This window comes from Staurois parvus, unplaced genomic scaffold, assembly GCF_062004578.1.
Source record: "Staurois parvus isolate SC_StPar_1 unplaced genomic scaffold, SC_StPar_1.0 ptg000294l, whole genome shotgun sequence".
NCBI lineage: Eukaryota > Metazoa > Chordata > Amphibia > Anura > Ranidae > Staurois > Staurois parvus.
Genome location: NW_028318090.1, coordinates 1,570,954 through 1,585,754, shown reverse-complemented (window position 1 = coordinate 1,585,754; position 14,801 = coordinate 1,570,954). Strand labels below are relative to the sequence as shown.

General features: G+C 40.7%; 1 protein-coding gene across 1 annotated transcript in view; it reads left to right on the top strand.

The window, feature by feature from the left end:
• ITGA2 (integrin subunit alpha 2) overlaps positions 1-14,801 on the top strand; it is a 166,076-nt gene that overhangs the window by 77,007 nt on the left and 74,268 nt on the right. The window contains exons 5-8 of the mRNA XM_089682690.1: positions 757-871; positions 1,773-1,900; positions 4,899-5,047; positions 12,684-12,834. Of these exons, the coding sequence (XP_089538816.1) occupies positions 757-871; positions 1,773-1,900; positions 4,899-5,047; positions 12,684-12,834 (543 nt within the window). The remainder of the gene's footprint in view (positions 1-756; positions 872-1,772; positions 1,901-4,898; positions 5,048-12,683; positions 12,835-14,801) is intronic.

Below are 14,801 nucleotides of genomic sequence, written 5' to 3'. Positions count from 1 at the left end.
TTGACAGCACTATATAAGTACCTGTAATAAATAAATAATATAAATAAAAATACCTGGAGCCATCGGTGTAATTGTATCCAGCACCTTTATGTGGATATTCTGTGAACACATTTTCAGTAGATAAGCTCTCTACTGTGAACAATGATATATATAAAATATTGTTCCTGTAAAAGATCTTTACATTCTTGTCAGATCTGTTTGATGTCTGTAACCCAACTGGCAGCATGTAGATAAACCTCCAAGCTTCTATTGTAATGACAAAAAGATCTTTTCATGTTCACATACAGCAAAATTCCTGGCTTCCAATTCTAGTCTCCAGCAATGTCTGAGTGTTATCATTGTCAGATTACCCAGGTCTTGTGTTAGTAGTTAGATCCCAGCTGCTAATCCGGCATCTAGTGGATCTTGACAATATGGACAGGATCCTTCCATAGTCTGGGGCAACTCTGTGACATCAGCTGACAGCGGGCTTTAGTCCACTGTCACCTGATTCTGGGTAACAGTAGAGCAAAAGTACGAGACCCAAAAAAGCTTTGACCATATTTCTCTTTTAATACCAGAGTGAGTTTGCATTTGACACATATTACATACATTTAGGATGAAAAGAATGTGCTGAAGGATTTTGCCTATCAAATACTGATGACTGCCCATATTTTCTATGAGAGTGTATATAAATGCTTTTCTAGGTGTGAAGGTGAGAGACTTTACTGATCTCATATATGATTACTGCACTGTGTATGGTCTGTTTCTTTTCAGACATGTGGCCCATTATGGGCCCAGCAATGTGGAAACAATTTTTATGCAACAGGGATGTGTTCAGATATTAGCCCAACATTCCAGGTGCTCAGAAGCTTTTCTCCTGCTCTTCAAAGTAAGTATAACATTACAAATCAGCACTATTTTTGAAGAAAGCAAGTCTAAGTGAAATACTACTGCCCTCAGGGTCACGTGAGATGATCTCCAAGTGGCCTATTAGGTTTTCAACACCAAACGCACCAGTTCTATTATTGAATAAAGCTCCCAGGCACATGGCATTCTCAGGGTTGGATCATTGGTTTCCAACGGGGTAAGAGAGATGGGTGCTTCACCTTAGTAAGGGTTTTGTGGTTTTATTGCTGAACATACACAAGGGATAGCACATAAGGGAACAGTATACCCAAAAACACAACAGTACAGAGCCTCTGAGTCTTTCCTATTCGTATCAACTTCTTGCTTGCAAGCCCCATACACACATAGAGTGAATGAGCACCATTAGACACTCCAAATTTATAGATCATCAGGAAGTTTCTAGTGTGTGTTTCCTCCATATGACTTCAGTTCAGCTTCAATAACTCTATGTGGTCAGCCACAGGGGGTTTACTTCTGTCACAGGAGGTCTCTGCAGTATTCCATGCACAGCCTCTGCACAGCTTAACCAGAACGAGTCCGGAGTAGCATAGACTCAACTGTCCAGGAACCTTCCAAACTCAGCTCCACCAGAGGAAAGCACACTCTACAAGGTTGCTCTAAAGATTTATTGCCTTCCTCCAGCTCACACCACTGAGCAAATTTCTAAGTGACTGGCTGGTGGGGATAAATATCCATCTGCCCTTTTGACAGACAGGTGCACAGCTTTGAGCAATTGCATCTCCTGGTTTACTGCATGGCCATTAATGTTGTAGCTCATTCCTCTAGATATCCAATGGCCCCTAGGCTCCTGCCTTGTTAATGATCTGGTTCTGCTAAAACTGTTTACATATTTGCTTTATCCTTGTTTTGTCTTTTTTTTTCAGCCTGCTCTGCAGTCATTGATATTGCTATTGTATGTGACGGTTCAAACAGCATTTATCCTTGGTCAGCAGTTCGGAACTTTTTGGAGAAATTTGTGGAAGGGTTAGACATTGGACCTACAAAGACTCAGGTGATTTTTGCATAATTAAATGCTTCTGTGTGGCATTTATAATCTGCATATATATCATGGCACAAAATGAATGAACAAATAGATTTGTTCAATATGTACCATCACCCATGGCTAATCACTTTAAAGCCTGTATTTAAAAAATAAATACATAATTTTATAAAAATTGGCACACAGGATATAACTTACCCTCATTGTGATGTGTCACTTGTGTTGGTCCTGGTTTGCCAGAAATCTTCTTCCTCCAATGCCCCCCACACTGCCATAATCTTCCAGTGCAGCGGGGGTTAATAGAACTAAGGAAAGACACTCAGGAGTGCCTGACTATACCCACCCTTTTCACCCAGCTTCTCCATTCATAGGAGCTGGTACTACAGTTCCAATGAATGAAACATGATTTATAAATGGAGGGCAGACCTTTCCATCATCCACCCATCCTCCATTTATAGTTCATGTTTCATACATCGGATCTGTAGTATGGCTTGACGTGACTGGATGGTGCATGTAGTGGTACAAACTTTTAGTGCAGTAGGAACCCAGGAAAAATTTTCCAGAATGCAGATTTTATGTAGTCTGGACATTCACCCCAGGCGCATACTGCCCTAAACGTATATACCATTAGGTGCACCATCCATCCCCATCCAGCCGCATCAGTGGGGCTAGACAATGCACATGTATATATTCAGACTGCTGTCATTGCTTACTTGCTCACCAAAATACCTTGTTGTCTTACTGTAATACATGTCACCAACAGCAACAAAAAAGTCCTGATGTCCTTACATGTTCTGAATGAATTACTCAAAGTATTGGAGCCATTGGATGAGCACAACGGCCAGGCAACTAAGTATGCTTAAAAGCAGAGGACAGCTATGAGTGTACTGAGTTCATGAGCACAAGTGCCCTTTAAAAAACCTTCAGAATGCTACTTCTTTTTTTATGATGAAAGCAAAATGAGAAGTATGGCAGTGATGCTCTCTTATAGTTTAATAAGTAGGCTGGAGGTGGCATGGTAAAGACTTTAAAGAACACCTCTACTGTAAAATCTGTGCCCACAAAATGCAAGAACAGGGCAAATCACTACTCATAGATAGTACCTTCATGCTCCATGCAGTAGATCTTTTCCCCATTACTGATTTACCATGCCTTTGTCTACATTACATCTCTGTGTGGAGGTGGCCATCTTGGACAAAGCACAGGACTTTGCTTCCTCATGTTTGAACTCCTTCCACCCCAATGACTGGTGGAGGAATATTCAAAAAGCAGCAGGAGAGGTTCACAAAACACAGATCCTCAGAATATATGCAGGAGAGGCAGGGAGATACATGAAGTGCAGTTTCTTCTCCAAAAAGCAGAACAGTAATGACATCACTATGACATCAGGAAACTAGCAATCAGAGGCAGCAGTGGGGCTGTAAGCCTATAGCTACGGTGTACCCATATGGAAGAAAAATATACTTTTTAAATATTCCTCACGAATATATTGACCTATATTTGAAATACTATATATATATATATATATATATATATATACACTGTATGTTGAAATGCGTTTTTATTACAAAATATATGAAAAATATTTTTAAAAATACATTTTCAAATATACTGTATGTCTTTAAAAATACAAATCTACATTTTTGGAATGCATTTACAAATATATGTAAAAATATGTTAACCTCTTCCATATTGGGCACTTTTACCCCTCTTCCTGCCCAGGCCAATTTTCAGGTTTCAGTGCTCTCACACTTTGAATGACAATTGCGCGGTCATACAACACTGTACCCAAACTAAAATTTTATCATTTTCTTCACACAACTAGAGCTTTCTTTTGGTGGTATTTAATCATCACTGGGGTTTTTATTTTTTACTAAATTAACAAAAAAATAAATAATTGTTCTTCATAAATTTAGGCCAAGGTGTATTCTACTACATGTCTTTGGTGAAAAATAACCCAAATTAGGATGTATTATTTAGTCTGTAGGAAAGTTATAGAGTTCACAAACTATGGGATAGATCTCAATATTGATCAATCCTGAAGTACTGACGGCCAATCTAATTTCTTGAGGTCCAAGAATGTCAGAACAGTACAGATATCCCCCAAATGACCCCTTTTTGCAGTAGACCGTTCGACGTACTTCATAAGAGGCATGGCAAGTTTTTTGAAGTTGTATTTTTTTTGTCATAATTTTTCGGAAAATTTAAAAATTTAAAAAATTATTTTCACTCGTTTTTTTTACATACTGTCACCAGTGCAGTACAGCGCCATAATATAACTGGCATGGCGGTGATCAGGGACACTGACTGTGGACAGTATGAAAAAAAAATTTTTAATTTTTTTTTATTATTATTTTTAATTTTTTATTACATTTGTTTTCTTTTTTTTAAGATTTTTTTTTCAAATTTCACTGTGACCAAAGTAGTACAATGTTACCATCGTAACATTGTACTACTTTGGGGAAGTAATCAGTATTTTTTTTTTTTTACACAAAGAATTACTTTGCTAAAAGCATGCATTTACCTGAATGACATCGATTAATTCAGGGTTTTTTTGGCCCAGCTTGTGCATGTGATCGCTGTGACCATTCACAGCTAGACACACTTGTATACAATGGATGGCATGAATGAAGCCATCCATTGTATACAACTGTCATGTGACCTGCTGTGATTGGTCACAGCAGGTCACATGGTACCGGCAACGGGGCCGGTACTCAGATCTGTGTCCAAGGTACACGGCCGGTGCCAGATTGCGCCGTTGCGTGGCTCTGCAGGTGCGCAAACTGCACATGCGCGAAAGGACGCCATATGGTGTCCACCCGGAAAGGTGAGGGTTTTTGCCGGCCACCATTCGGCCATAGGCTGGGCGGGAAGAGGTTAAAATTACTTTTTTATATGTTAAAAAAAGTCTGAAGAATATATTTAAAAATATATATTAGCAAATACCAGTACATATAACAAATATTTTCATATGTGCTGCACTTCTGATGATTGTGTCTGATTTTTGCAGGTGAGTCTCATACAGTATGGAAACACACCCAGTGTGATGTTTAGAATGAATCGGTATAATACTAAAGAAGACATGATGAAAGCTATATCTGCCACCTCTCAAATGGGAGGAGACCAAACAAACACCTTCAGAGCAATTGACTTCACCAGGTAGGTCAACTGTGTAGTGAACTGCACTAATTTTGAGGTTGATATAGGTTACGTTTCATTTAATAATTATATATAATAGTTTTTTGCAGTGATCTGCCTATTATAACACCCTGGTTCCTATTTTAGTTGCTTTAAAGTGTTACTAAACCCACAACAGTAAAATCAGTCTGTATATGCAGTAAAGCATGCTTGTTATACTCACTGTGGAACCTAAGTGGTTAATCCTCTGCATTGTGTAAAACCGCTGTTTGATCCTTTCTTCTCTGCCCCTCCTCTTGTTGAAATGACCACCTGATACAGACTGAATCCCTAGTCACATGTACATGCTCAGTTTGGTGTGTATTGCTAGAAAGGTTTTTTTTTTTCTTGGGAGAGTGCATGTGATCAGCACAGGGCCAATCAGCACTGTCCAGACAGGGTCAGGGGATTTCTGTCCTTCTAGAGAAGAAAGATAGCTCTTCCTACAAGCTTTAGCTAGTGCTGGACTGGACACTGATAGAAGTCACAAGACTGCTCTAACTGCTGATGAGAAAAGGTATTTAGTAGTTTATATTTACTAAAAAAATAGCATGTCCATGTTCTGTGTACTGTGGGAGACCAGATATAGTGGATGCAGGGTCCGGGGTTTAGTAACACTTTAAAATATATGTCTGAGGAAAAAAAAAATTATTTATATATATATTCATTATATCTCTACAATACATGCACATTTGTTTTGTCCTTTTAAAAATGTTGCAGATACGAAAAAATATCTGTTTAGTCGGCCACAAATCCAGTGTGCTGCTAACTTCCTATATTAAGCTGAAAACAACTGAACACATACTTGAATTTCCTGTTAAGGCTGCATGCGCACTGGCGTTTTTTTAAGCTAAAAAAAAAACACTGGATAAAAAACACAGGTAATAGCGTTTTTAGTAGTGTTTTAGTAGCATTGTATTGACGTTCAGAAGCGTTTAGGAGCATTAGCATTTTATTGGCGTTTTTACAGTACATGTAAAGATGCTAGAAAAAACCTGTTAGGAGCATTTTTGTAGCGTTTAGCAGCATTTAGGAGTGTTTAGGAGTGTTTATAATTTTTTCTGCTAGAAAAACGCTCCAAAAAACTCTACAAAAACAATTTTTTTTCTGCTCCTAGATGCTGAAGCTCAAGAATTGCTAATAGCCTAAAGTAGTATGCATGGATACATAGAATTTAGCTTCTATGAGCAGAAAAATGCTAATAACAGCTTCTAGGAGTTTAAAAAATGCTCTTCTGCATGGAGCCTAAAACCCAATAAAGATTATTAATAATAATTAAAAAAAAATACTTTAGAAAAAGACAAAAAAGAGTGCGGTCTCTTTGAAATTGTTAAATTGCTATTTGGTTTGGCTATCTGCTCTATCTCCCACTTTCTAAAAAAAACCTCAACTGCATGGAGCTACAGTAGGTGCAGTGCCTTTCATTTTGAATGGCACCCAACATAACTAGCCAGCCCTGCGCTCCACAATGCACAGATGTGAACTTTGCTGCAGATCTGTTAAAACCTGCATCAGGGTGAATGGACTGTCCAAACACAATGCAGGTCAACATTCGAAACAACGCAAGGTACAGGTAGCTCACTGCAGCAATCTGAATAAGGAACCACACCTATTTTTTTTTAACATACATTTTTTAAAAAAACATTTAGGGCCCATTCACACTATCACATTGAATTAAAATGCGGTAAAACACACATTTTGCCAATATTGCCGCAACATGTTAAACACATTGCTGTATATTGCGGTGTCATTCTTTTGGGGGTTTTTTATTGCTTTTCTCATAGAATTTAAACGAGAACATTACATAACAGAGCCTTTTGGCATTCCCCGGCTGGAAATCCACATTCTAACATAGAATACCAATAGAACAGTTAAGAATCTTAAAGCGGAGTTCCACTCACGCTGTCAAAAAATAAAAGTCAGCAGCTACAAAAACTGTAGCCGCTGACTTTTAAAAAACCGCCACTTACCCATCCCTTGGTCCCGCTGTGCGTCTCATACAGCTTATTTCACATCTTCAGTGTGGGCACCCGGCTGTGATAGCACTTCACAGCCGGGAACCCACTGCGCATGCACCAGTAGCGCTGCACTTCATGAATGGTCCTGTAGTCTTCAGGGACCTGTCACGTGTCCCACAAGACTACAGGGAGGGAGGGAGGAATGACACCTTCACTTCCAATCGCCTAGGCCAGGGGTCCTCAAACTTTTTAAACAGGGGGCCAGTTCACTGTCCCTCAGACCGTTGGAGGGCCAGACTATAGTTTAAAAAAAAAACTATGAACACATGCAGACACAGTACAGGAGATGACCAGAGACTGCAGACACAGTACAGGAGATGACCAGAGACTGCGGACACAGTACAGGAGATGACCAGAGACTGCGGACACAGTACAGGAGATGACCAGAGACTGTGGACATAGTACAAGGAATGACCAGAGACAGCGGACACAGTACAGGGAATGACCAGAGACTGCGGACATAGTACAGGAGATGACCAGAGACTGCGGACACAGTACAGATGACCAGAGACTGCGACACAGTACAGGAGATGACCAGAGACTGCGACACAGTACAGGGGATGACCAGAGACTGCGGACAAAGTACAGGAGATGACCAGAGACTGCGGACACAGTACAGGAGATGACCAGAGACTGCGGACACAGTACAGGAGATGACCAGAGACTGCGGACACAGTACAGGAGATGACCAGAGACTGCGGACATACAACAGCAGCGGGAATACTTGGCCGGCCGCTCCACAAGACGCACAGACATTTCCTCCCAAGTGTGTCTTATGGAGCGAAATATACGGTAAATGCAGGACACCTCGTTGGGTCAGATCTGTGTACAATGTAAAGAGAGAGACGGGGGGGGACATAAGGAGGGGAGAGAGAGGAGGGGGGGGGGAGAGAGAGAGGAGGGGTGGAGAGAGAGAGAGGAAGGGGGGAGAGAGGGGAGGGAGAGGGAGAGAGGAGAGAGGGGGGAAAGAGAGAGGGAGGAGATTGATTGTCTATTGCACTTATCTAGGATCAGTGGCCGTGATACCCGACATGCAACGATGGAGTCTCCTCTCTTGCTCCCTCTCTTGATGGTCAGCTCTAGGCTCCGCCCTCCGGCCTTGACGGTTGCATGCACTGATCAGAATAGATGGCCGGCCGGCTGGCTGCAGAGAGGCCAGGTGAGTGGTGCGGGTTCATAAGCCGAGCCCACCTTCCCCTGTTCTAGAATTGCTGATCCCGCCCTCCTGCCTCCCGCCCGAGCCCTGCCGAGCTCTCCCGACCTGCCAAACCCTAGTCTCTTGCCTCGCGGCAGATACGCCTCTGCCTGGCGGGCCGTATAAATGTCTTTGGTGGGCGCATTTGGCCCGGGGGCAGTAGTTTGAGGACCCCTGGCCTAGGCAATTGGACCAGAAGTGAGAGCAGGTACCTGTCAAATTCGGGTACCCGCTCCCCACAAGGTGCCAATCCGTAATGGGGAGCGGGGGAGCAGTCCTTAAAGCGGAACTTCCCCTTTTGGGTGGAGCTCCTCTTTAACAACCAAACAGTAACTGAAATCTCTGCTCGGTCCAATTGAAACAGAAATAACAGAAGCTATAATACAATCGTCTTTACCATGTTACCCAGACATAGGAAATTAAAGCAAGACAGTAAAATCTCTCCCGTCCCGTTGCACCAGACCCACAAAAACACTCTATTTAACCACCACCCCAACCTGATCAAAAACATACCAGTATATCCAGTACAATTCTAATGAGCCTGGAAAGATGCGTTTGTAGAAAGAGACTCAATCCATAAATGCCATACTTTGTGGAATTTACCAAGACAGCTTCGAGACTCGTATGTAGCTTTATAAAGGGGGATGGAGGCATTTACTAGGGACTTCTAGAAGTCAAGAGATGGTATCTCCAGCAACCTCCTCTTCAGCACTATGGCCTTCCTTGCATAAAACAGGAGAAGGCCACGGAGAGTTCTGATCGCTCAGCCAAAAGCCAAGTGACCTACCAAGCCGAGCAAGCAGACCTCAACCGTCAATGGTATGGGTATCAAAGTCAACTCAGAGACAAACCTCATAGCTGCATCCCAAAAACCATGAACTGCAGAACAGGCCCGGAGTCATTCATTTCTAGTGTGTATGTAGACTTACAGGGGTTCAAGGAGTAAAGAGGATTATTGAAAGTAGAGGCAGGCTGCCTGGTAATGTAATCTATTTGTTTGAGTACATTGCATGTTAGGCCCCATATACACGGGACACTTCTGAACGTTGAAAACTGACTTCTGGAAAACGTAGGTTAAAAAATGTCTGTTTAGCCGCGTTTGCATACTGCGTTTATGCGCGTTTATGTGTGTTTACGTTTAGAAGCATTTTTTAAAGATAAGCACAGGAGAACCTCCCAAATGTCCAGGATGCACTAACTTTTTCAGACTGTTTCAGAGAAATACAGAGAGTAGAAGCAGAGACAGCAGTATGTGTTGAGATAATTAGATGTGAGTTGCTCATTAACATTTCTTTTGTTTCCAAGGGTGGGAAAGGTGTCTGGTGGAGTGAGTCATTAAGGTCACCTGGCAGGGGGTCTTCATGAGGAATTTGAGGTGTGAATGGTCATTAACATATCTTTTGTTTCCAAGGGTGGGAGAGGTCTGAGGTGTGAATTGGTCATTAGGATGTGTGACAAGCTTGGTAGCAACATCCTGCGTTCAGTGTTCTGTCCATCTGAGTACCTTGAAAACGCTTTGTATTCCTTTTTCATGGTGAAAAAAGGCTCTGGACAGCATTAGGAACTGGAAGAGTTAAAAAAAAATTCAAATGCAAATGCATATAAACGCGATTTACCGCGTTTAGCCGCGTTTACAAGCTTTTTGTATTTGAAACGCTGATAAAATCGACTGCTGAACCCAAGTTTTCTGCATTCAAAAAAAAAAGACTAAACTCAAATGCCTGTAAAGGACTGTAAACAAAGATGTGTACATGGACACATAGGAAAACATTAGGGAGAGTTCAGGGGCTGCTGAAAAAAATGCTGAACAGTTCCTAAATGTGAGTTTATCAGCTTCATTGTACATGAGCCCTTACTGTACTCGTGAACAAACTCCAGGGGATTTTGTGTTTTTCGTCTCCCTGGAGTGTTTTTTTTTATTTTTTTGTACTGCTGTAATTCATTTCCTTTCTTTTGTAAACTCAAGAAACATAATTGAAATAGAAAACTAGAGGTATGCTAAAAATGCTGTACTGTATGTATGTGTTTGTGTGGTGTATTGATTGCTTCCTCTGCAAAAAAACTTCCCATTGGATCACTTTTCAGTATCTGAGGCTGAATGATTTCTGCAATCCATGATAGGCAAAGGATATTATTATAATTTCTAGCACTGAAGCAGGTAGGAATGCATTTTTTAAAATTAAAAGCAAAATTTTCTCTTTCAAATACAACCTATATCTGTAAACCCTCCCCATGTGTGTGGGTGTTTGGGCTTTATGTAACCTGATATTGCAGAAGTGCGTTAACATTTGAACATTTACATGCTTGTAAAGATTTCTTACATTTTATAGTGCTATGTTCCTGCTTGCCTCTCATTAACATTCTACAGTACATCAAAGTTCTCCTGTAAAGTAATAACTCATGGGTTGTCCATTAAGGGGACAGTAATTGCTCAGTTCCTCTGTATTTGTATGACTCTGACATTTTCCCAGTATGATAAGGATAGCATTCACAGAGTGGTATTGTTCTGTTAGTCAAATAAATAGTCTGAAATATTTGTTTTAATGTTATGGTTAGGCATCACTGAAAAAGCTATATATCCAAAAGGAAATCTGACAGTTTACATTTGGTGACATTATTAGATATGCAATGACTAATAACAGACATACAACCCTTTACCATTTGATGACTTAACATAGTGATCAAAGTGGTTATAAATCTGACATGAAAAATGAACAAAGCATATCCCTCTATAGTGTGTACTTGTCTCAATTAAAAGCACTAGGTATCATTACTGTCTTCTGTCCTGTCTTCTAACAAGTTTTCCTGACACCAAGAGAAAAATGGTGACAGGGGAGGGATCTCTAGCAGATTGAATGCCTCAACTTTGTTCCTGTGAGCTGTGTGGAGGGGTGTGTGTCCCCTCCCTCCAATCAGCTCTCAGAGCTCTCCTCACTGAGATCTGCAGAGTGTAGCTTTAGCTCTCCACCCCCTTTTTTCAGAATTCTCAGAAAAGCTTTAGAATTCTGGACTTTGAGATGATATAGAGAAGAGAAGACTGCAAATAAACAGGTACAACTTATTTCGGAGGATTTGTTTAATCTCTGTGTATCTCCGGAGGCCAGTCACGTCACTGGGTATATGTAAGAGTTTACAGCCACTTTACGGTTTCTCAGTGATTTATTATTATTATTATTATTATTATACAGTATTTATAAAGCGCCAATAGTTCGCTCAGCACTGTACATTACAGAGGGGGACAGAACATGTGACAGAACAATACCAATACAATACAAAACATGAGGGGATCGAGGGCCCTGCTCTTTTGAGCTTACAATCTAGGAGACTTATGCCGGCCATACATAGGTTGAAATTTGAACGATTTTTCATCTAAAATCGGACCTAAGAATAATCGGCCGATTTTCCCTCTGTTAGTGGGTGAATGGCACCGGTCGAGTTTCGTGGTTCCTCCCCTTTTCAGTGATCGGGCATGTTGGAAAATTTGTGATAAACAACTGATTTTCGAATCAACGATGGTCAAATCGTACAATCATTTTTCCTAAAAGAATATGCGCATGAGCCGTGACCTGGAAGGAACAGAATTTTCACCTGTTACATGGGGTGAACTTTATGACTTGGTCGGCCGATTTTCTAAATCATTGATGGCACCATTGGATTACCGAGCGAATTACATTTTCGATTTTTGGATTAAAAAACGTTCGGAATTTGACCCATGTATGGCCTGCATAAGCCCTTTGTGGGGTTGCATTGGAGTTGGAGGTGGACAGGTGAGACTATATGTTGGTAATTCTCTACTTATTATATTACAGCTGGTTTTACATTGGTGATGGCAACAGTGCGGCCCATTCATTTCTACTTGACTGGGTGAAGTTCTGTTCACTTTGAATACCCATGATTGGCTGAAGTGAATGCAGCTTCACCTTAATTACTGAATGAGCTTTCATTCTGTAAAGTGTATAACTCTCTGTTCCTTGAGGCCCTATTTATACTAAAGCATTCCATTTTGGCGCACTGCGGTATTTTGTGCATTCAGTTTACTTTACAACGCATTGTTATTCCATTATTATTATTATACAGGATTTATATAGCGCCAACAGTTTGCGCACCGCTTTACAATATAAGGGAGACAGTACAATTATATTTCAGTACAGAAGGAATAGGAGGGCCCTGCTTATGGAGCTTACAATCTAAATTAATAATGAATGGCTACACAATGCACTGCACACAGAGCACACACTTTGCCATTCATTATGGTATAAGGCATTAGCATGTGCATTTCTGCATGCAATGCCACAGCACAACAAGTGTAAATAGATCCTAAGTAAATCAACCCTGTTGAGTACAACTAGATGACAAGATTACCACTCACTCACTCTGTAAATCATATTATCTCTTTATCAAACAGGCAGTTTGCATTTTCTGCTGAATACGGAGGACGTCCAAATGCTAATAAAGTCATGGTGGTCATCACTGATGGTGAATCTCATGACAACGCAATTCTAAAAGAAGTCATTGCACGCTGTGAAACGGACAAGATTACCCGATTTGGCATAGCGGTATTTGACAACTCTATATTTATTTTAATATATTTTCTGTGTGTCAATTTGTGTATTGTACAAGTTACAGATCAGTAGAACTACAGCTCTAAAAAAGAAACTGTCACATCTGCCTGTTTGCCTTTGAGGATAACAATAAAGCACTGAATTGTGGTTCCGTGGCAGTGGAGATTAATTTGTTCAGCTTTACTGCCACTGGAAATTCAAGATGGACATTAGCTTACTGTTGTCTAATATTTGTTACTTAGGTCTGTCTATGGGACACCGGCGATGATCCCATATGACCTTTGATGACTTTCAGAGAGCAATGTTTAGGACTGTATTCACACTACAACATTTTGTAAATGTGTGCATCACTGCACTATTTTTCATGTATACAAAAAATGCATGTTGTGTTTGTGGTGCCATTCATCATTAATGGCACCCCAAACACAGAAAAACAGATGTGTGTTTTTCACGTGAAAAATGTGCCACAAATGCAGCAAAATGTGCAAAAGGTGAATGCATTACTTTGCCACATTGTCACATTTCAGTGTGATGTGTAAACATCTGATTTCTTCTGAAGACCAACATTTATTTCAAAGGTTGGAAAACTTTTATGCAATCCATCCCTTTTGTTTTGTTCTAGTGTGTCAGTAGGAGTCTCACATCACGTCCATCAGATTGTGACAGTTGCATTCTCATCCTCACTCTGCACAGATATTTTCAGCTTGTACGACAACAATTTAAGAACCAGTAGACTTAAAATGGAGTTCCAGCTGAAAAAAAAAGTCAGCAGCTACAAAAACTATAGCTGCTGTCTTTTAAAATACAGCCACTTACCTGTCCCTCAGTCCAGCGGTGTCCTCACCACCGGTGGTTTCACTGGCTGTCTTCTCTCGCTGGCACCGGCATCTTCAGTGTGGGCACCTGGCTGTGACAGCTTCACAGCCGGGTGCCCACTGCGCATTGCCGAGAAGCGCTGCGCTTTTTGATGGGCCCCATAGTCTTCTGAGACCTGTCACATGTCCCAGAAGACTACAGGGAGGGAGGGAGGACAACTTCTGCTTCTGATTGCCTTGGCGATCACAGTGGAAGTGGGAGCCGGTACCCCAAATTGACAGGTACCCGCTCCCACTTCCACTGCGATCGCCTAGGCGATCAGAAGCGAAAGTTGTCCTCCCTCCCCGTAGTCTTCTGGGACATATGCCAATCCTTAATGGGGTCAATCCTTAATGGGGAGCGGGAGACAAAGCATTAAAGCGGAACTTCCCCTTTTGGGTGGAACTCCGCTTTTATGCTGGCCATACACGTATAGATTTTCGTTCAAGAATTTTCATTTCAAGAATATTCGTTTGATTTTCTAATCTTTAGTGGGGACAAATCAGTGTTTGTTTTTGACCGCAGTAATGGGAGAATTCGAAGGGGCAAGAAGGAAAACTTTTCTCAATCAAACAAATTTTTGGTCAGTGTATGTGGTTATCATTCAGAAATTATATTCCTTTTAAATTCAAATGTTAAAAGCAAAAGACAATTTTTGAACAACATTCTTTCATTCACCAAATGCTCAAAGAATTTTCGTATGACTTTTCATACGAATATTCTCATCAAAAAATCTACACGTGTACGGCCAGCTTAAGAGTGATCACTATTGTGGTTAATTAGCTCTGCAATGAACCTTTTCCGCACAAGCAGTAGCAGTTACCACAAGCTTTATTGGAAATACATACCATTTACAGGGTATGCTGGAACAATTCTGACCTTTACGAATGTACAGAGTTTTAAAATGTAGTAACCCTCACAGAGGCAAGGTTCCTTTCATTTTTGATTAGAACATTTAGAGCTTTAGCTTAATGATTTTAGATTATGTTATCGAAAAGAAAAATGTTGCCAGACAATATTTACAGAAAAGATGTTACAAAATAGACAATAAACAACAGTATAATAAATGAGCTTAAAAGTGAAAACTACATAGTTGCATGGTCTTT